Source organism: Triplophysa dalaica, chromosome 25 (genome assembly GCF_015846415.1).
Source record: "Triplophysa dalaica isolate WHDGS20190420 chromosome 25, ASM1584641v1, whole genome shotgun sequence".
Taxonomy (NCBI): domain Eukaryota; kingdom Metazoa; phylum Chordata; class Actinopteri; order Cypriniformes; family Nemacheilidae; genus Triplophysa; species Triplophysa dalaica.
Genome location: NC_079566.1, coordinates 9360773 through 9381962, shown reverse-complemented (window position 1 = coordinate 9381962; position 21190 = coordinate 9360773). Strand labels below are relative to the sequence as shown.

The 21190-nt window shown below is 37.0% G+C and overlaps 2 protein-coding genes and 1 long non-coding RNA gene across 4 annotated transcripts; 2 read left to right on the top strand and 1 right to left on the bottom strand.

The window, feature by feature from the left end:
* Positions 1 to 195: 195 nt before the first annotated feature.
* Positions 196 to 5863, top strand: LOC130415470 (uncharacterized). Its single transcript, XM_056741206.1, has 8 exons — positions 196 to 470; positions 779 to 878; positions 1147 to 1304; positions 1520 to 1665; positions 3875 to 4014; positions 4173 to 4344; positions 4429 to 4523; positions 4711 to 5863. Exons 1-8 carry the CDS (start codon positions 278 to 280, stop codon positions 4835 to 4837), a joined length of 1131 nt encoding a protein of 376 aa, XP_056597184.1. The 5' UTR covers positions 196 to 277; the 3' UTR covers positions 4838 to 5863.
* A 2003-nt stretch (positions 5864 to 7866) lies between these two features.
* Positions 7867 to 15063, top strand: snx10a (sorting nexin 10a). Of its 2 annotated transcripts, XM_056741551.1 has the most exons (8): positions 7867 to 7966; positions 8104 to 8280; positions 11809 to 11845; positions 12497 to 12583; positions 12853 to 12953; positions 13080 to 13178; positions 13831 to 14046; positions 14216 to 15063. In XM_056741551.1, the coding sequence occupies exons 3-8, from the start codon at positions 11822 to 11824 to the stop codon at positions 14364 to 14366; spliced, it is 678 nt and encodes a 225-aa protein (XP_056597529.1). In that variant the 5' UTR covers positions 7867 to 7966; positions 8104 to 8280; positions 11809 to 11821; the 3' UTR covers positions 14367 to 15063. The 2 variants fall into 2 exon arrangements, with proteins under 2 accessions (XP_056597529.1, XP_056597528.1); XM_056741550.1 differs by lacking the exons at positions 7867 to 7966; positions 8104 to 8280 and adding an exon at positions 10928 to 11023.
* Positions 15064 to 15572: 509 nt separating this feature from the next.
* Positions 15573 to 18722, bottom strand: LOC130415253 (uncharacterized). Its single transcript, XR_008905896.1, has 3 exons — positions 18610 to 18722; positions 16081 to 16189; positions 15573 to 15766 (listed from the first exon to the last, which is right to left on the bottom strand). It is a non-coding gene; the product is annotated as an uncharacterized LOC130415253 (long non-coding RNA).
* Positions 18723 to 21190: the final 2468 nt, after the last annotated feature.

Here is a 21190-nt window from a genome sequence, read left to right as displayed (position 1 = left end):
ACAATATCAGGAAACGCAACATTTCAGTGTCCATGAACACCTGATTCTTTTGTAGGTCCCGTAAGGATCACAGTCAAGTCCGAATTTCAGCAAATAATTGGGTGTTTTTTGTACTAGTTTCTTTGTTTCTCCTGTTCTCCTCAGCCATTTTGCTGAATGTTTTGCCACCCATGGGAGCGTGTCCCGACATTTTCACATGGGAAGGTGACGTCGATGCATACCCTCTTTAATCGCCAGGTTCCACTGCGCATGTCGGTTGCAAAAGACTACCGGGAAAATGTCGTGTTGCGCTATAGGATGCCAGAATCGGAAATCTGTAAACGGTGGTCTTAAGTTTTACCGAATACCATCAACTTACACTCCTTTTAATGCAAACCGAAGACGTCTTTGGTTACAAGCCCTCCGAAGAGCCGATTGGAACGAGGACCAAATGAAAAATGCCCGACTCTGCAGTTCACACTTTATATCAGGTAAGTTAAATTAACGTTAGGCTAAATCAGACACATCACACGGTTTGGCTTACAACAACAAAATAACGTTAAATAATGAGTTGTCTGCTTACCTAACAATAGAACACAGAATAATGCACATGTTTGAGTTGAACTAGCTAACTTGAGTTACCTTCAATTTTGTTACGTTATAATAACCTGGCGGCTAGCTAGCCTCGTAAGTTTGGCTAGTGACGTACTTGGGCAATACGTTATAGCAAACTGAGGCTAAAGTTAGCTGTTACACTCTATCGTACTGTCAATCACTGGACTACATTTTTTTTGTACAGGAGAGGTATCCATGGACTTCAATAGTCCCGACTTTGTCCCTTCTGTCTTTTCCTATTCAACCCAGTGTGAAATAAACAAAGGCGATGCAAAACTTGAGAGGTAAATATTGTAACTTTAACCTTATTTAGTTTTTTAACGGGGATCACATTGAATGCATTAAAATGCAGAGAATGTATGGCAAATAATGTCACATCGTTTTTGTAAAGATAATTTGTTTTTGTTATGTCTGCATTGTCTTGTCAAGCCCGTTGAGGCATATGCTATGTACTTTACAATTGACTTGGTTTTGGTACCTGATAACCTCTATGATCTACCAGGCAACCAAACCGTTTTGGACTGACTGTTTGTTGTTATCTCTGACTATCAGCTTTAAGAGGAAAAGAAAAGGGGATGAAACCATGCACAGACCTCCAGAAGATGTACAGCAGTCCGACGAAGTAACTGTTGAGTTTGCATCAGAATCTTCAAGAGCTTGCCTGTCCTCAGTTGACTGCAGATTGGAGCCTGGTTCTGGTCCTTCCACTGGTAATAACTTATAATTTCTTAACTAATGTAGGACGGTCAAGTTATCCTGTTTGTTTATATATTGTTCAATACAGCAGAGCTGTGTTGTGAATGAAGTTTAACATTATTCTGTTGAGCACATGCTGTTTGAATATTTATCAAATAGTGAAAAGCTAAACTAAAACAAGTGACAGTGCATCTTTTATAAGTCAAATACAATCTAATCTCTATTTCAGAAGCCCCAGTCCCAAAGGTTCTCCATGATGATCTGAAAAACAAGTACAGCCAGCTTTCTGCAGAGTGTGTCAACATGCATTCGGAGATTGACAAGGAACTAAAACTCAGAAATACACAATTTTCATGTACATACCCAGCCAAACAGGTGCAGTTCGCAGTAAGAATACAGTTGTTTGTCTTGTTGACGATAACCCAGGTCTTGTACAATTCCGTCTTCTTACCCTGTCCTTGGCTAGGCAGAACCTCCGTCTCCAGCACTACGAAGTTTTGAACTTTGTACTCATGATATTGTATGTCTTTGACATGACTACACAGAACAAAGTTGTACGCATCAAGAGACTTGAACGCTTTTAACTTCTCCCGGGTATATACACTTGGATTGTGGATCAGGTAATTATATATCTGTGGCCACTGGATGCTTCGCCATTTCATTTCATCGTTTAACCGCTGACAAGGTGCTATGGCAACGGATCTGTAAGACGTATCTCATTCAATAACGTCAATTTTGTTGAATAACAGTGCTTAAGGCTCTGTGACAAGCTGTTGTAATAAGCGGAGAACATTTTGAAAATAACATCGAATCAATATAATATTTTTAAGTCTAGCTATTTTATACCGTATCCGTGTAATTCTCTAGTCGTTATAACGGCTATTTTCTTCCAGGTTTTTCTGCAACCAAGATACGCCTCCCGAATGTTAACAAACTTATAATTAGCCTATAGCTTCCATTAGATTGTATAGGCCTATCGTGTTTTTCGCATGCTTCTATTGTTGTTTTCAGCAGGGATGACATGATGCACAACACTTCTCAACGTTTGATAAATAAGGCACAGTAATTGTCAATGCCATGAATTCTCTGCAGTTCTCAAATTATGGGCTTTGAATGAACACGCATTAAAAAAAAAATAGATTGTCATAAAAGGCATATGATAAAGTCATTACTTTGGCAGAAAATGTTTTGGTTTGTGTCTAAGGTCAAGGTTTTTCTCCTTAGAGCAGAAGCACACCTTTTCAATATGGCAGACTCTTATCACAACCATACATTACATTCCTTCAATAGGTAGATTTCTGCATGCCGCGCCAGTGGATGATGAGAAACAGGAACATTACGTCTATTCACCCACAAGTATCAAACTGAATTGGGGCGTATTGCTGTCACAGCCGAAGAAATGACCGAGTAATTTCTTGTGACAAACGGCATCAAATAAAAGTAACGTCGTCAGATCTTTAAAATGAACATAATACTTTGACTTTAATAATAAAAAAGTATCGTGTTTCTGATTGTAATTAATCTTTATGGATGACATATTCTCTGCTACGATAAATCAATTTAGAAATATGCTTTTCTGATACGTTTGTCCTTTTAAAACGTACAGACATACTTATCTACCGAATTTCGCATAATAATTTACCACGTGAACTACACGCCCTCCTTGAGAAAATTTCATTGGACACACGTGACACGCAGAGGCGTGGCATTACGTGCCCACGCTACATTCGGCTAGGCCTTCGTCAGATCACGGACGTCTTCTGTTCCATTGATTTAAAGAGTTCGAGGAGGACAAAAGTTTACAAGTTTGAACCCTGTTTAAGTGAGTTATACTTTCATTTCAGTTATTCGCGGCGAGCGTGAATACTTATAAGTCATAATTTCTTCATTGTCCATTGTGGGATGAGTTTTCGCGCGCTCGAATCTCGTGCAGCAACACTCTATTGTAGTTTGATGGTACGATGCTGCAACCTTATCTGTTGCATTGTGCATGTTCTCAAGTTGCTTTTCTGTAAAATTTTATATTATTCTGATGGATGTGGTGTGTAACAATGCTCGATGTTGTATAAGTTCGTTATACTTTGTGCAGGCGGTTGTATTGTTGTGTAACGTTAGTTAGCAAGCTAAGTATCTGAAGCATTTACGTGTGCGTATGTCCTCAACAACAAAGAAGGCGAACAAAGATAGGTTAACAGTGTGGCAAATACGGAAAGATACGTTAAGCAATAGTTCGGAAAAAACATGCTATTAAACGCCTCTCAGGCCTTGGCCTTTTCATGCTTGCTTACGTAGCTAGCATGTATCGCACTAGCAAACACGGTGTGCACTCGAGAGCACAAATTCATTTTCGTGTAACGTTAGGTTTTACTACAGGAACTAGAACGTTTATAAGTGGGCTTGAGAGCAAGTTGCCCTATGAATGCAAAACGGGATCCATGATTATATCTAGATAAGTCAAACCCGTCGTATATATGAAAGAATGAACCCATTTTCTTTTCATTTTAATTGAAGTATTCTCAAAGCATTATAATTTGGCGAGTTACCATCGACGATCTGATTGATTTATTTGCTTTTTGTTTTGTAGCTCGACATGGGTAAGAAACAGGCAAGCAAAACCAAGAAGGATACTCCACAGCCCGAAGAGTTTGTGGTGGAGAAAGTTATAGACCAGCGGGTGGTAAATGGGAAGGTTGAGTTTTTCCTTAAATGGAAAGGCTTTACAGAGTAAGTGGTTATGATAATGTTGTGTATTTGTTTTTTTTCTACTTTGATATCCCACAGCTACAATAAGACTGACTATTGTATGATATTTAGGATTTGTTGTAATGTTTTTGTTTAGGTGTAAGCAATGAGTATAACAAGATCTAAAAAAATGTCTCTAGGGCTGATAACACCTGGGAGCCTGAAGAGAATTTGGACTGCCCCGAACTGATTTCTGCCTTTCTGGAATCTCAGAAAGGGGTAGTTGAAAAACCAGACGCCAATAAAAGAAAAGCCTCCACTGGCTCGGATACGGAAACCGAAGAGAGTAAGGCCAAGAAAAAGAAGGACGTGGTATGCTTTTGTTTGTTTAATAATTGATAAGCTCACCTGCCCGTTGGATTTCAGTTCTCTGAAAAATGGTCTTTATATTTTCAGCCCGAAAAGCCTAGAGGGTTTGCAAGAAACTTAGAGCCAGAGAGGATTATTGGAGCAACTGACAGCAGTGGGGAGCTCATGTTCCTCATGAAGTGGTGAGAAACTTTTTTTGGAACATCTCATTTAAAGACACTGTAGGGGGCAGTATGTGCACACGCATCTTTCACTTTAGAAAGCTGCTCCACATGTAGAACCTTTCCTCTCCTATGCGCACTAGAATATAATCACGGAGTAAATGTTTTTGTTAAAAGAGTGCCAATAATCAGATGTTTTGTTTCTCAGGAAGGACTCTGATGAAGCAGACCTGGTACCTGCACGAGAGGCCAACACTCGGTGCCCACAAATAGTTATCGCCTTCTATGAGGAAAGACTGACTTGGCATTCGTGTCCTGAGGATGAGCAACAATAACATCAAAAAAAATTGCTGAATGGTTCTGTGGTGTTTTCCTCCTGGACATTATCTTTCGCCAGCTGATGTGTGGGTAAACTGACAGTGGATGATTCTTTTAAGTATTGATTGGCCTGTAAACTATGTGCATGACTGAATTGAGCCAGTGAAATTATGTAGAAGGATGATTGAGGAATGCCTTTTTAATAGGATGCTTAGGCTCTTCATTTGGACTGTCACCAGTGCTGTTCATAATAATGCATTGACCTGTTTTCTTCACCACGATTGTAATCCTCTTAGATAGACAAGAAACATTTCTTTTAATTCCTGTTTCATTAGGTTGACGTTCTTATTAGTTCCCTCCCATTTTGTTTACATTACTGTAAATGTTTGTGTAAATATTTTTAGTTCAATAAAGGTGTATATGCCTGCTTTTTATCTGCTTCAATGTGTATTGTATGATCTAAGGCCACCAGTATCTACTTTGGGTACAAAGCCGTTGCTGGCTGATTTTCAAACATCCTTTAATTTTTCAACATCTAAGTTTGTTTGTTTGCATGATTTTTGTCTATTATTTTCATTGCTACTTGTTACAAGATTAATTTTCAAACAAATCTGTGGGTCTATGTATTGAATTGAAAATGAAACGCTGCTCTGTGAAGCCGCAATGATTGGAGAACTTATATACAATTGGTGTAAGTAATCTCTGAAAATTACTCTTAACTAAAAAATGAGATCTGAAAGTTAATCTTTTATATGGATAGTTTTGACCAATAAGAGAGGTGTGGCTACTCTTTAAGAAAGTGTGATTTTACTACAGCATTTTTTCTTAATGCTTTTGATCTGTTATGCATTGGATGTCTTTTAGCTGTCTATATGTAAGTAGTGACTTAAAACTCAAAACTGAGTGTTCTTTTTCATTAATCCCCTGTGTGTGTAACATCTTTGTATTTGGTTCAGTTAGGATTCAACAGAACTGTTCTATTGTTCCTACAACATGTGCCTGTTTCTCAATTAGATTTTCAGTAAAATCTTGCGAGTTTTGTACCCTTTGTGTAGGCAGTTTTGTCCATATTTTCTTATGCAATGTTCTTGAGTTCAAGTCATTTAGAAAGTAAGCAACTCAAAGTTAAGATTGTTGAATCATGCTTCACTTAGAACTCAAACTACTGCTTGCACAACAACAATGTGACCTTTTATTACATAATGTGAATTATGTCAAGTACAGTGCTGGTGATCAAAAGGTTTTCTTTCCCATAAGGGTCAGAGTTTAATGATTTTATGTACTGTACACTTTATCAGATGTGGACAGTCGCCTACTGTCCTATTTCATGAAATAGGAGTGCAATATGGGAATAAAATAGAGTTGCATTAATGATACACATTGTCACTGTTTTTCCGAAACACTGGTTGTCCAAAAGCACTGTTTTTCCTTAGATTTTTTCAAAACCCAGTGACAGACAAGAGTGACTAATAATAATGATTTGTGACCCTTGGCCACAAAACTTGAGATTCATCAAACCTGAATAAATATGCTTTCCACTGATATATAGTTTGTTAGGATAGGACAATATTTGGCCGAGATACAATTATTTGAAAATCTGTAATATGACGGTGCAAAAAATCTAAATAATGAGAAATCACCTTTACAGTTGTCTATCAGAGGCGCTCTAGCAGGCCTTTGCTAAAAAGAAACAGGTTTGTTTTAACGCTCTCTATTGGCTTAAAGTAGCAGTCTGTAAGTTATTTTGAGTAAAAATAACTCAAACCAATTATTGATCAAGTACACAAGAGAATGGTGTATAATACTGTGTCACTACCCTTGCTGGGTGCACCACGGAAAGCTTGTAACTTCAGATACGTTCATGGTACAGACCCTAGGCCTTGTCAGATAGGTTAAACCCCGCCTCCACGGAAGAATATCTTGACTACTTCTCTAGCCCCGCCCACTGGCTCGCGCATGACAGTACTGAAGTTACACAAGTTGCACAAAACCAGATAGATCGAGAAAGTAATAAACACGGCGTTAAAAATCGCAAAATATTGTGCAGTGCCTGGTTGTGGAGGAACACAGTCGCTCCATAACCTTTCTTCGTATTTTTCTTTGTGAACAAGCCACAGGTCCACGCTGGGTTTGCGGAGAGACTCAAATTAAAGATTCCCAAAGAATCAACAGTTTGTTGATCAAAAACTCAGTTTTTTATTATGTTATCATGTTTGTGTTGTTTTTTCTTGTGTTAATTAATCCGAATGCACAATAAAAAACATGATTTTTGACATATTATGATCTTGTTTTGAAATCTTTCAAAATAGGTATATGTGAGGTTTTAGAAGGACAACAGCGATTAAATATCACATCAGACAAATTACACACACGCACACACACACACACACACACTGAGTACCTGACCCTAACCCTCACCCTGAACCTAATCTAATTATAACTTAAACCCTAAAACCAGGTTTTGACCCTCGAACAGCCCTTTAAAGGGGTTTGTTTTTGTGCTCTAAATGACTTTTTCCTAACCTTATTATGAAATAAGCAAATCCTCTGAGTGACAATAACTGTGAACATAATGTTTACATTCAAATGCTGATGTATACCTTTGTATATGTATGGATACTCACACGCTAACATTAAAGGATAAACAAACAAGTTAGACTTGTTCAATACAAACAGGCCTTTAACTGCTTTTATCTTCTATACTCTGTGCAATCCAATATCTGTACATCCTTATGGTCACATTGATGTGGTTTGGGACACATGGTATGGTATTGATGAAGTTAAAGTCCACCTTACCACCCTACTGGAAATCTGATTAAATTATCAATAAAACGGAATATGTTTAGGTATATTTTCAAGGTCTGGAGATCAAAGAATGACACATGAAACTTCTAAAATGCTTCATCAGATGAAATATAAATTGTGGAAGTAGATGTTGAAGTGACAACACTTTTTCAGCAAAATCCAACCCATCTGCTTAAATTTTAGAATTTCCAATCCAAGTTACACAACTATTTTATGTAAATCTTGACTCACACACTCCTGACGGAGCCGCTCAACTATCCCTTTCTTTATCAGTATATATTAGTCATACGTTGATGCAAGTTTGTTTTCTCCCATCTTGCATAGGATTTCCAAGAAGAAGGGTAAGAAAAATAAATTGGCACAAAAAATGAGTAGTAGCCAAAAACCAAATTGAAGTGCCTTTTGAGTGAAATGCCATATAAATTAAGCTGAATAATGTTTTTGAAACTATATAAAAGGTATGTTTTTGTATACACAGGAACAAACAAAAAGGCTGAAAGTACCTGAAGGGATATGCAGTATACCATGTCACCACGTGAACCAGAGACTCTTGCAAAGCTGCTCTTGCCAAAGGATAGAGCATTGCAAGCCAGCCAACTAACCAAGCACATCAACAAATAATAGAGGACCAAGTGATTGATCAACGCAACAGACAGTAAGAGTTAGATATACCCTGTATGTATTTAACATATGAATATAGATACTGAAGTCATGCAGTAAGAACAGTAGATTGTTGCAAGGTGGAAATTGACATCCCAAAATGTAGACGTAATTTTTATTTTACAAAGTTCTGTATGCTTACTTAAATTCTTTGCTGAATCATGAGGAAGAACTATTGAATGTCATGTGTAGACCTCAACATTTCTAATTCTGCCGACTATATTATTTTATTTATATACTGAGTATGGCATGCTATTGTTTATACAATTTATATGTGACCCTGGACAACAATCTTATGGGGCTTTTTATTTTTACATCATCTGAAATTTAGATTTTTAAATCATCTGAAAGCCGAATACATAAGCTTTCTATTGATGTATGTAGGATAGGACAGTATGAGATATAACTGGAATCTGGAATCTGAGAGTACAAAAAATCTAAATATTGAGAAAATCGTCTGTGAAGTTAATCAGAGGCACTAAAACAGGGCATCCACTCCCAAAAATAAAGTTTTTATATATTTAGGGTAGGAAATTTACAAAATATCTTAATGGAACGATGGAATGGAATGATCTTAACTTAATATCCTAATGAATTTTGGCATAAAGGAAAAATCGATAATTTTGACCCATACAATGTATTTTTGTCTTTTACTAAAAATGTTCCCGTGATACGTAAGATTGTTTTTTCTATCCAGGCTCACATATATATTAATATATCTAGACACTATAGATCTATCTGCAATCTATGGAGTGATAAATCCCGAGTTTTTGAAAGATGAAACTTTGTATTATAGTACCCAAGGTTCTTTTGGCTGTATAGTTTTGGTGGATGTTGCATTTTGTGAAGGGACTTCATACAAAAGGTGGACAATTCCAGCCTTATGGACGTGACATGTTGCGTTATGGACGTGACATAAAAATTGCTCAGAGAATGAATTATGTTAATTCATAAATTTGTTATGATTATATTGAACCATCTGTTTATATTTTACTGAACCCTTTTTGATAGAATCTAAGCAACAAAAAATGTCAGTATATGAAAAGTAAAAAAAAGGGAAATAAACATGTTATGGATGTGACAAAAAAAGGATGCGTTTTTTGGGAAGACGATAAACTTTGCAGGATTTCTGTGAAATAAAATGCACAATCCTGAAGCAATAATACCCAAATGAATGGAGAAGGGATGCCTCTTTATAGAACATAAAATAGTTACTTTATATCAATTTTCATGTGTCCATTTATGATGAATATTTAGCGTTATGGATGTGACAATCATGAAAATGGCACTTACCTGACTATAAAAAATCATGCACCAAAACTAAAACAAATGCTTTACAAATTTGAAGAGTGTTCTCACATGAGTAATTGAACCACCAAATCTTAAAATCTGTACCACTGGTAAAAAACACTTTTTAGTGGTAAGGTTGACATTTTCATGGAATTGCCAATTGAGTAATTTTTGCATACATAAAATACACACACCTGTGTTCATAATGTAAATAATTGTAAATCTTAATCTCAGCACAAAGGCTTTGGTTTATTTCTGTATTAATGCTAAAGTTGATTTGCATTTAATAGCGAGTGGTTTTGTTTTTGAAAATCTTAATGTTCATTGGCACATCTGAACTTTGGAGAACATGAGAGGGAGTTAAAAAAACTGATAGCAGACAGGAAGGGCAAGACTTGTGGCCGTTGTTGTCTGCCCTCTCCACATACCATACAGGTATTTGAGTGCCTTTCTTGCCACACCCTTGTAATGGCTATCATGCCTCTTCATGAGAAATTAGAACTCTGCCATGCAGGAAAACCTGTTACCTGTAAATGGAGTAAACAGAGAACAAACAGGCCCTGGGATTTCAGAACACTGGCAGTATAGTCAACACATGCAGTTTGCAGTATTGGCCTAAAATACTGGTCCTACAAAAAAGTAGCTATAATTCATGCCCAATTATCTATGTAGGAGAAATCATCTGTTAAAAATGATTTAGTCCTTAGCTTTTAGAAGAATATGAATGTAATGTATACATGTATTAGCCTATGGAGCAGCAAGTGTGTTGTTAATTTGGTCTGCAATCCTAAAGAGTAATGCGTATATTTAGTTTTAAAAATAGGCATGTACCCCTATCACCCAAAAAATATTGCATCCTAATTGTGCTGGTAGGACAGGGCTGCAGAACCTCGTCTTCGAAAAAATAACCATGATTTTATTAAGGTAAAATGTCTAGTGACAATGTTTGTTTGACAGATCGATTTATTTGTAAAACCATAAAAATAATAGGTATACATATTTATAACATATAAACGTATGAAAACCATATTTAAACTAATCACTGTCGATAAATCATGGTGAAATTTCTTAAGCTCATTTATATGTTTGATTGGATTACAGTTTTGCTGCAGTTTACACGAAAATCGTTGAGAATTAAAATCAAGTTTACAATAAAGTTAAAAATATATATTCATAAATACTATGGCAAAAAGGCCAATAAATCCTTTCCTATAAGTACATGATCATTAAACGCACCAGGCAGTTAAGGAATTTGCAGGTAAGGAATTTGCAAATCACGCTTGAGAGCCGCGCATGCGCAGATATTCGTCTCAGCGTTAAGAAAATCCCCATTTCCCTTCTGACGCGTGAACTTCACATAGGCTATCCATGAGAGTGCAAACTTTCCAATCACAGGCTCAGAGGCACCTGGGCTGCATTTGTACATCACAACAAGACAAAACGAAAAGGTGAGAACTTCTCACTGAGAAGTGTAAATTAATGTTTAGGGTGAACGAACTACAATGATTTTGAAACAAAACGTTTGTATTTTGATATGGATGCAATTCAGCTGCGTCAATGGCAGTCGCACCTGTGTCGTTTAACAATTCATCGCTACCAGACAAGCGCGTCACATTTTGTAACATTGACTGCAGATTCCTTTTTGTTGTTTGTTTGTTTGTTTGTTTGTTTGTGTATTGTATATTTGTGGGCATGTGTCGATATAAACAGCAACGTGAAAGTTGAAATGCAACACACTTTAAACACAATTCGGATGGAAACCTTCAAGCAATAAATCACGGAGGTCCAGTTCACTATGTAGTCTATAAGGTCGCTTAAATGTTTTTTCTGGTCAATAGCTTTGCATTCTTAGTCCAAGTAATTAGGTTATTTTCCAAGTGAATAAGTTGAGTTTTAATGAAGTCATTCATTGACGATGTTGCATGAATGGACTAAAGACGGTGATTCTTATTTTGTTGTGTATAAGGAAAAGTGGTCAGCTTTATGGATTGAGAAATATTCCTCTATGATAGGTCTTACTGAATGTGGCGATTTTCTTTTCCATCGACAATTAAATAAATCATTAATATCTCCATTGGTGATTGAACAGGCTGTTTAGCGTTGGAAATTAATAGTTTCATTATCTTTGAGTGCTCTTAATCTTTTTTGTTATTTCTTTGTAGTTTTTGCACTGTTAAACCCTAACCATATTAAGAAGAGAGCTAAACTAATATAAATTGTCACTCTTTTCCAGTCAAGTCTCTGATATGGACAGCACAAGTTTTGTGAAGGTCAGTCTGATATCCCTTTGAATTTTTGGTCTGTGTGGTCGGTTTCATTTCATGTGACTTAACCTTTATAATAACGAACTGACTTAACAAAGGAAGCAGTGACTTCCAAATGTATGCCAGTTGTCAGAGCTGCTAAAAAATGGTTTTGTTTCTCTCGTGATTATTTTTAAAACCAGACTGTTATTGACCAACAGTAACTATTACATGTAAACACCTTTTGAGTCCCTCATCAGAACAGATCATGTGTCTCTCAAAGTGAAAATGAAAATTAATTTTCATTTTTGTACTCATGAACTCATTGCTTGAGGACTTTTGGGTGGAGTTTCTAAAGAGGAAACTGGTAGATTTTTCTGTTAGCACATTTATTTGTCCTATCAGAATGATGCAATACAGAAATTCCCCATGAGGTTACTTTCATCTGAGTTACTTTAAATACAAGAAACATTACAACAAACTTTCGCTTGCATTAAAAAAATCCCCAATAATTGGATAAAGTAAAATTATATACTTTTTATTTAAAAAAAATCATTTGCTTGACACATTATACATAAAAACACGTAATCGAAAAAGAATCGGCTAAGTCACTCGCAGTCCTTGTTAAATTTACTTCACTGATCATTAACATGGCAACTGACATAATTCTTGTTGCAGGAGTTTATAAGCCTTTGGGTGCGTGATCCTCAGGCTCACAAGGAGGAGTTTTGGCACACATACATCGACTATGAGATCTGTCTTCATGTAAGTGCAATTCCAACATGTTTACAAGCACCTTTGTTAGTAAAGAATTTGAATGATCAGCATCTCATTTTGGTGATGGATATGTGTGGCTTCCTGCATGCAATTTTTTTTTCCTTCCACAAATGTTTATCAGTTGTCTGTATGCATGCAATGATACTTTAGTTTACATTTATATACTAATTTTTGCATTGAATATTGTAAGCAAGAATGGCTTTAATAGCACATTGATGATAGTTTGATTGTTCCAATTACATATTTCTTGTTTTCAGACCAATAGCATGTGTTTCCAGAAGAAGACCTCTTGTGTTAGGAGGAGATACAGTGAATTTGTGTGGCTGCGCCAGAGACTGCAGTACAATGCTCAGCTCATGTAAGTATATTCTGAAATAATCACAATCTCGGTCAATGCGGTATTTGCTTTTATTTGCTTTATTTTGCTATACATCTTTTTTGCATTATATTCATTTTATTCCCTTTTAAATTTGGGTGTCTGTAGAGAGTTGCCTAAACTTCCTCCCGGGAACCCATTCTTCAATTTCACTAGTGAGTTCCAGGTCAATCAACGGATGCAGGGGCTTCAGCAGTTTCTCCAGGAGTGAGTTACTTCAGTCGCACTTGATCTATTTCTGATTATCACGATTTAAAATAGAACATTTTCTTTTTTCTAATCAAACATTTGACATCTCCATGTTTTTCAGCGTTTTAATATAAAAGATGATGAATCATTTAATAATAATAATAGATTAGTTCATTTGGGAGTTCATTCTGGCAGATGCAGTGATTTTGCCATCTAGTGGCTGTTTTGAGACATGCCCTCCAAACCATTAGGGATGGTGAAATCCCTATTGCAATACAATAAAAGTTGCATGAGCATTAGCTAAAATACACTAACAGTTATACTTCTACAGCATTTATTAATCTTAGTCCATCATAGTTTAAAAAGTCAAATGTTGTAGCTGTTAACGTTTGTTATACACCATGAATTAATGGAACTAATCCATGCTGTAAAACTATATTCCTCATTGTTAGTTTAGGTTAGGTAATGTATTTACTAATGCATTAAAATACATCTTTTTGTGAAGTGTTACCAAAAGTTAAAGCTTAAAAGCAGTGGTTGTTTACACTTAGATATTTGACAGTTTTATTCGTTGAAGTATCGCTACAGGAAATGAATATTAAAAAGTGACTGTCACTGTCATCTTTGAAATGACATTTTAAAAAGCCTTTATCTTGGTTTGTGTTTATAGAGTTCTAGAGACGCCCTTACTGTTATCAGACAGTCGGCTGCACCTGTTTTTGCAGTCACAGCTGAGCATTGCTAAAATGGATGCGTGCGCACAGGGTCAGACGCATTACACAGTCGCGCAGGCGATACACCGATGTCCCTGCGACGCACGTTTCCCCATAGAAGAGCAATGTCATGAAGAAGACAGCAAAACATTCTGGGACTCTGAATGTGATAGGTGTGTGTGTTACTTTAAAATAATTGAATGTATTGTATTTATATATACGCATAATAAAACATGTTTTTTTATTTTTAACAAAACATGTTGCTGTGGAGTACATTTAAAACTTGCATACCTAAATATGATATACTATTAATCACTTCTTATGGTTTTGTTTATCTTACAGTACAACATCGTCAGGTTTTGGCCATAGTTTAGGACCTTCCACACCTGTCGATGAGAGCCTTGCACATGAATTTCAAACAACTATCTCTGAGGCAGAACTCTTTTGCAGCCTGTCTACATCACCCAGCAACCAGCAGCATGTTCACTCTTGACATGCACCCCGTGTAAAACCTGTATACACTCTGACAAAGAGCCCCAAATGCTGCTGACAGCCTCCAAAGTTGTATTTGGATGTATGCTCATGTAAGATAGTCTTGGTTTTCAACTGTTTTATATTATTTTCATCAGCTTCCTGTTTATTCAGTACCTTTTTTTAAATTTCACTGGTCGTCACATTAAATATTCATCGATGACTAAAGAAATTATCAATGGTTCAGGTGTGAAATGGGATGGTTTACAGCATCATTCTTAATGTGCTTCTTCACGGAGTCTGTAGTATAGATGAGGTTTTATACACGCCTGATAAAGAAGCATTTTACAGTGTCAGCATTTTTCTGTGTAGATATGCTTTTGCTTAATAAGTTTTAAAAAACTATGAGTAAGATGGCAATGCATTAGTACTTTGTTTCTTAAAATCATATTTTCTATCATACATTTTTATTAGTAGTGCTAAAACTTTTCAAGTCTGTAAATGTGTGAGGATAAGAATGTATTTTTAAAAAATAATATTTTATTGTATATGTAATGATGAATGAATAAATGCTTTATTTTTTGAAACACTTGGCTGTTTAGGAGTAGAAAACAGAAATACCTTTGTGAATTCAAAAGCATTCTGCACATCCTAAAACAATAAATTAAACGGATAGTTCACTTAAAAAAAAATTGTCATTTGCTCACCCTCAGATTGCTCAAAACCTGTATAAATTAGTTTGTTCTGCTAAACACAAAGAAAGATATTTGAAAGAATGTCAGTAACAAAAAAGATCTCATCCCCAATTTATGAGATCTGTTTGGTCACTGACAGTCTTCACAATATCTCCCTTAGCGTTTCTAGAACAAAGAAATGTATACAGGTTTGAAACAATCTAAGGGTTAGTAAATTACATTTTTTTTGGTTGATCGGTCCCTTTAAGTAAACATTTCTTGGTCTTTGCGTATGACTTAAAACGATGGACACAAGGTAAATGTAAAAATGTGTAAAAAATGTATAAAAATAATACAGTAGATATTGATCACAAATCATATAAACTATGAAATTATTAATTTGATAATCTATACACACTATCAAGTCATCCAATGTAGGATTTCATTTCTTAAGTTATAACACTTTTCTCTATATTAAGTCGTTTTTTAGGCATTTAGGGAAATAAACCAAATTTCTGCCCCGTTCAGAGGTCAAGTATATAGATGTTGTACTTGGCAAAATATAACAAGTCTCCCTCCTGTTCTTTGTCTACAAACAACAGCATTTTTTCAGCATCTAATCGTTGTTTAACAGAGAGATTAAGTTCTCGATGAATGAGGGATGAAGTTTGTGACAGAAATGTTTCGCTGAAGCCGGTGGTCTGATTGGGGTTACGTTCGATCCGCGTAGGCGCAGATTCATCAGCGTCTAGAAGCGACCGATAAACACTTTCAGTATTGTCATTCACATCACCCAACTCAAAAAAACTCACTAATCTCTGCCACTACCAATCACCATCACTGTGTTGAGCATTAAACCCACAAGCCATCATGTAAAAATGTATCACATACTATACATTTAGAAATATATGGCCTTCCATATCCTGGAAAAAACGATTATGTACAGTATATATAAATGTAAATAAAACTAAAATATGAATAACTAAAATATTAATGTCAAAAATGCCCTCATGGGCAGGGTTGAAAGTCGCATTAAGAAATAAAACAAAAAGCCACCTCTACCTTTAAGTCATGGGTCACTAATCAGAAGCACTTAGGCAGAGCAGAGGTTGCTGTGGAGATGGTGGAGGGGGAGAGATGGTCATTTATCACTGGCTGTTTCATAGTGAGGCTGAAAGGAAAAGACAGCACAGAGTCTGCAGACAAACGACCAACAATAAAGAGAATTAATCAGCACTGATTACCTGACTCCCAACAGCCGATAATGGAGGCTTGGAAAAACAAAGAGAGGGAGAGAGAGAGAAAGAGAGAGAGCAGGCCACATCAGAGAGATAGCAAGACTGGGTCGCAACAGAATTACCAAGACATCTGTTTACTCTAAATGGACTCTCTCTTCAAACATGACATGTCATCTTTTCTATAGCGCTGTATTGTTTTTCATAAACACTTAAATAAATGCAACATCCCCGAGGCCACAGAACATTCCTTTGAGTTCTCGGCTGACATTGCCCTGGAGTCCGTCAATACAGTGATCAGAACTCAGCACAGGCTGATGGATTAAACAACTGAACGAATTGGATTCTTCTTGCTCTGCAACGCCAGCTAATCATTCCCCACACACAGCAATAAAATGCACCTCCAGCACGGTCATATGCTCATATTCTCCGTTCGGCTCACCGATCACTGCCACGTGTGATTTTGATATCTGAGATGACAAGGGGTGGCCATTTATTCTAGCTGTCGGGAAAGCTAACAATCACAGCGATGGAGAGAGTGCCCTTTTATACCCGATATCAGAAACTACATGAGGTCTATTTGCCGACTAACACATTCGATTTCTAAGCAATTCGTTTTTTTGCGAAGACTTCCACAAAAGGATAGCAATCAAAAAGCATTTTAGAACTGTCATATTTTAAAGTTGAATCACGATTCATAAGACTGACTGCTCATAACCTGTCATGTTAATCATTATCTGAGATGCTTTGAAACGCAGCACACGCCGGTCATTCCATTGCCAAGGGTGTTATTTCGAACATCCCATAAAGACTTCCTTGCGCTCATTGGTTGAACTGCCATAACTGGTCCAAATGAACATCCCTTAATGGACCCTGATGGGTGTACCTAATCCAAACCCAGTTGCCACTGATCAACTGGAGAGAAGGAACAGATGGATTACTTTGTGTGTGTGTGTGTGTGTGCGCGCGCGCATGTGTGTTATATTGTGCAGTAATTGCTATGTTTCTCTGGTTTATTGGCTCTTAACCTTGGGCTGACAGCTACTGAGCAGGTGGGGTTATGGTTGCTATGGCAACTGTGCTCCATTAAAGAGTGTGCTGGCATGTAGGATATATCCCACTGCAGCTTGGACCAAATCACCTATAAAATAAAAAGAGACAGAGAGGGAGACAGAAAGAGGGTAAGCTTTGCTTTTTAGGCGTTATATATGGCCGGTGTGCCTCAAGGCCGGTTGCTTAAATTCACAGGCCAGGAAAACATTTTATGGATGGGAGTCAATCCCACCGGCCTATTCTGTAGACTGTATTAGTAAACATCTTGTTTGCTCTGTCAAGAAGTAACTTCAACTTAAGGGCTCATTAAAGAAGATATGCATAGTATAAAAGCACCGTTTTGGCATGAATAATCCCTCCAGACTACATAACGCAGTACTTAATAAATGCAAACGTATTTAGAGCAGCTTTCATTGTGACATGGCTAGTTAATGATGTAACAAAGTGACTCGTAATGGATGTTAGTCATGCACAGAAACGTATTAATAAACTGGAGCATGGTGCAGCTGCGAGGCAGCCTAAATAATCACATTTCCTATTTGATAATGAAAGACGGAAGGAGGGAGAGGGATACAAACAGATATGAAGACAGAAGAAGAGCAAATGTGCATTACTGGCTGAATGACTAATGGGAGAGAGACCGCAGAAGCGAAGGCGAGGGAGACCATCTGCTCGGCCCTCTCCTTGTGTTACCCCCTCTACCTCCCAAAACCCTCTTCATACTTCAGATGGGAACAAACTGAAACAAAACTAGATTCTATTACAAGACACTTCTAACTAAACCGAATATGCATGCTGTCTTGAAGGTAGTGCATTGTTTATTTGTGGGCTGCACTGATGTGACAGACGTCATTCGTAGTGTGTAACGTTAGAGAAGAGAGAGAAAAATGAGGTAAACAGAAAAATGAGAAAGGAAGGGATGGGCGATGTGTTACTGAAAAGATGAAATTGAGACTGCCTCTCAGAGACCTTATTAAATTCTCCAATTAGTGTGGAAGACATAAATAACTGCTTCCAATTTCAGTGTGTCACTCAAGGGCAGGATCCAGCTCCAGGGAAACAAAACAATTTAAATTACGTTCCTCTCGCTTTGTGTCCGGTCTCTCTTTGAAAGCCATAATTACACTGCCATTCTTTTGCTCGTCCTCGCGACGATACATCACCTCCTGCGACCCCGATGATAAACGCCCCTCTCACGACAAACGTGCGCAAAAAACAGCCACTGTCCACTTTGTGCGAGCACTCTCTCTCCCTCCCTCCCTCTGTCTCTCTCTCTCTCTCTCTCTCTCTCATACTTTCTCACCTTCTCCGTGACAGTATTTCACCGCGAGCTGCTAAGCCTCCATCTATTATTCACGCGTCCCTCGACTCAGTTGCTGTCGGTAAAAATAGGAAATCCATCACCGAGACAAATGGCCGTTAAATGAAGCCCCGCGCAGCAGATAGGCAAAGCGGCAGATGAGTTTTAATTGTCTCTGTGTGCTCGTGTGAAATCAGTTCGTGACCGCCGCGATATGACCGCGGGCCTTTAGAGGTTGTGGGGTATATTTTTTAGGGCTACAGTGTCAGCCAATAATTAAAAAGCTTTTAATATCACGGCATATGAAATGACAGCAGCTCGTGGTTATGCTAGAGTTCCTTTGTGGCCCAGCACCGATTTCCAGTCAAATGTGAAATAGGCTAAGCATTGATAACAGAACTTGAGACTTGAAATTTCAGTTCTGTAATACAAACAGGCTATATATATGTCATCAATAAACGTATTAGAGGCAACATGTTTTTGGTTTTAAAGCTTGCATTCTAAAGAAAAAAGATTACAGCAACAACAACATAAACGTCATGTGGCCCAAACTTAACTTCCGGTAGATCTCCGAAGAGAATCAATACCTGTTGAGTAGTTTTTACTTAATATTAATTAATCAATATACAATAAAATAGTAATGTAAATTAAATATAAAATAAATTGTTAAACTATAACCAAACACAGACCAGAAAGTTAACTTCAGGGCAGGCGAGTATGCAATACAGTCCACACTAGAGAAAAGATCATTGAGGGAGCTAATTCAGCTAAAATTTGAATAGTAGGCTATATGGAGAAATATTTATTTAAGATTTATAAAAACAAATTAGTTCTTCATGTGTAAATGTGCAATTCTCATATCAAAATAGGGGACTTGCCATTGACTAAATAACTTTTATACGGTTTTTGCATTTTTACATTTTCAAGTCTTTTAGGGTAACTTATTAGCTGTTATTATTATAAAAGGTATTACTATTTTTGTGGGGACATTTGATCGGGCACTGGGTTAACCAGGACTACAAACACATTAAAACTGACAGTGCAAGAAATGTTGTAGTGCAGCACTCAATCATGCAGTGGGGGCTGAACCACTCCTGGTCAGAGTCAGACCTACCCTGGAGAGACAGATTCAGAGATGACACATCATCTAGGCAATAGCAGTTTGTTTGCCATGTAACACATGTAGCACGACTGATCAAATAAACAAAACATGGTTCAGGTGGTCAGGTAAGACTTGAAAATGTAAAATCACATTTCTTGATTTTTTTGCATAATGTATGCAATGCAATAATTGTTGTATCATTGACACATTGATTAACTGTGTTTCTTAATTGGGACGAGGACTTTGATGTGCTGGTTCTCTGTGTGTGCAAGTGCACATGAATGCATAATTCATCGGTCAGTTTAAATTGGAATATTCGGCTGTACAGCAGCCCTTTAAATCTCCCATCAGTCTGTCATCCTCTGATTCACGATTGCACTTCATCACTACCTGAGAAGGAAAAGGAGAGAGAAGAAGAGAACAAAAGAAAGAGAGAGAGAGATCTTTTGGTCTGTCAAGTTGACAGGCTGCAGATTCTGCTGCAACTCAGTAACATCTTTCTCTGCCAGTCAGGAGGAAATGAGCTGCCATGTAGCCTGTCGACCATCTATCAAGTATACACTTAAATGTGTGCATATACACACACCCAAACACACTGTGTTTCGAGCTGTCTGTGTTTTTTCCTAACAATATGTTTGTATTCCGTAGTTGTTGAATAAACCTTTTCAGTTTTCAGATGTCAAAGTGTTCAGAGAGTGACAGAGAGATGAAGGGGAGAGAGCAATATTTTTTCCTAAAAAGATTATAGGTATGTCAAATTCTCCACACACACATTTTTTTTACTGAAAACCCAGGATCTGATGCATAAAAACAGTCCCCTTGGTTCTGAAACTCACAAACCCACTTACAAACAAAATCACACATAATACAATGCAAGCAATAATTCATACATGGGCCATGGGGAAAACTAAATTGAATTAATGTTGTCCATTAAATTAAGTAAATTAAAATGTTATCAGGCCCTAAACAGAAAGCATAATCTGGCAGAATATCTCTGGACCATTAGAGAAACAAAGCAGAGACAAATCCGTACCGAATACAGCTCAGCGATCACAGTCACAAAAAGACGGAACACAGACAAACGTGCCTTTAAAAGGAAGATTGAGTTTGTGTTGAGACACACTTTCTGCTTCACTGTAAATTGAAAGCGGTAAAGAGAAATACTTAAAAAAAATATTACATTTAAATTAAATTTTGAGCTGTAACATTTTCAAGGGTCTGTGTATAACTAACCTTATGTTTTATCATTAATGTCTTACTGAATTATTTTACAGTGTATTATATTGCTTTGCATTGTATTTGTAAATGCCTTGGCAATATTGTATATACATATATATATATATATATTTCTTATAACAATCATGCAAATAAAGTACTTTGAAATTCAAATTAAATTGAGAGAGTGGTAGACCAAGAGAGAGAAAGGGGGGAGGTGAGGTAACAGAATGAGCTTATTACTTGCTTCCCCCTGCTGTTGTAGAA

What these genes read in the sequence shown, in the direction of transcription:
- LOC130415470 (XM_056741206.1), top strand. Translation starts at nt 278, where the DNA reads ATGTCGTGTTGCGCTATAGGATGCCAGAATCGGAAATCTGTAAACGGT. An exon ending in GGCGATGCAAAACTTGAGAG is followed by an intron (nt 879 to 1,146) that starts GTAAATATTGTA and finishes TCTGACTATCAG; the next exon opens with CTTTAAGAGGAAAAGAAAAG. An exon ending in AAATGGAAAGGCTTTACAGA is followed by an intron (nt 4,015 to 4,172) that starts GTAAGTGGTTAT and finishes AAATGTCTCTAG; the next exon opens with GGCTGATAACACCTGGGAGC.
- snx10a (XM_056741550.1), top strand. Translation starts at nt 10,944, where the DNA reads ATGAGAGTGCAAACTTTCCAATCACAGGCTCAGAGGCACCTGGGCTGC. An exon ending in CTTCAGCAGTTTCTCCAGGA is followed by an intron (nt 13,179 to 13,830) that starts GTGAGTTACTTC and finishes TTGTGTTTATAG; the next exon opens with AGTTCTAGAGACGCCCTTAC. An exon ending in TGGGACTCTGAATGTGATAG is followed by an intron (nt 14,047 to 14,215) that starts GTGTGTGTGTTA and finishes TTTATCTTACAG; the next exon opens with TACAACATCGTCAGGTTTTG.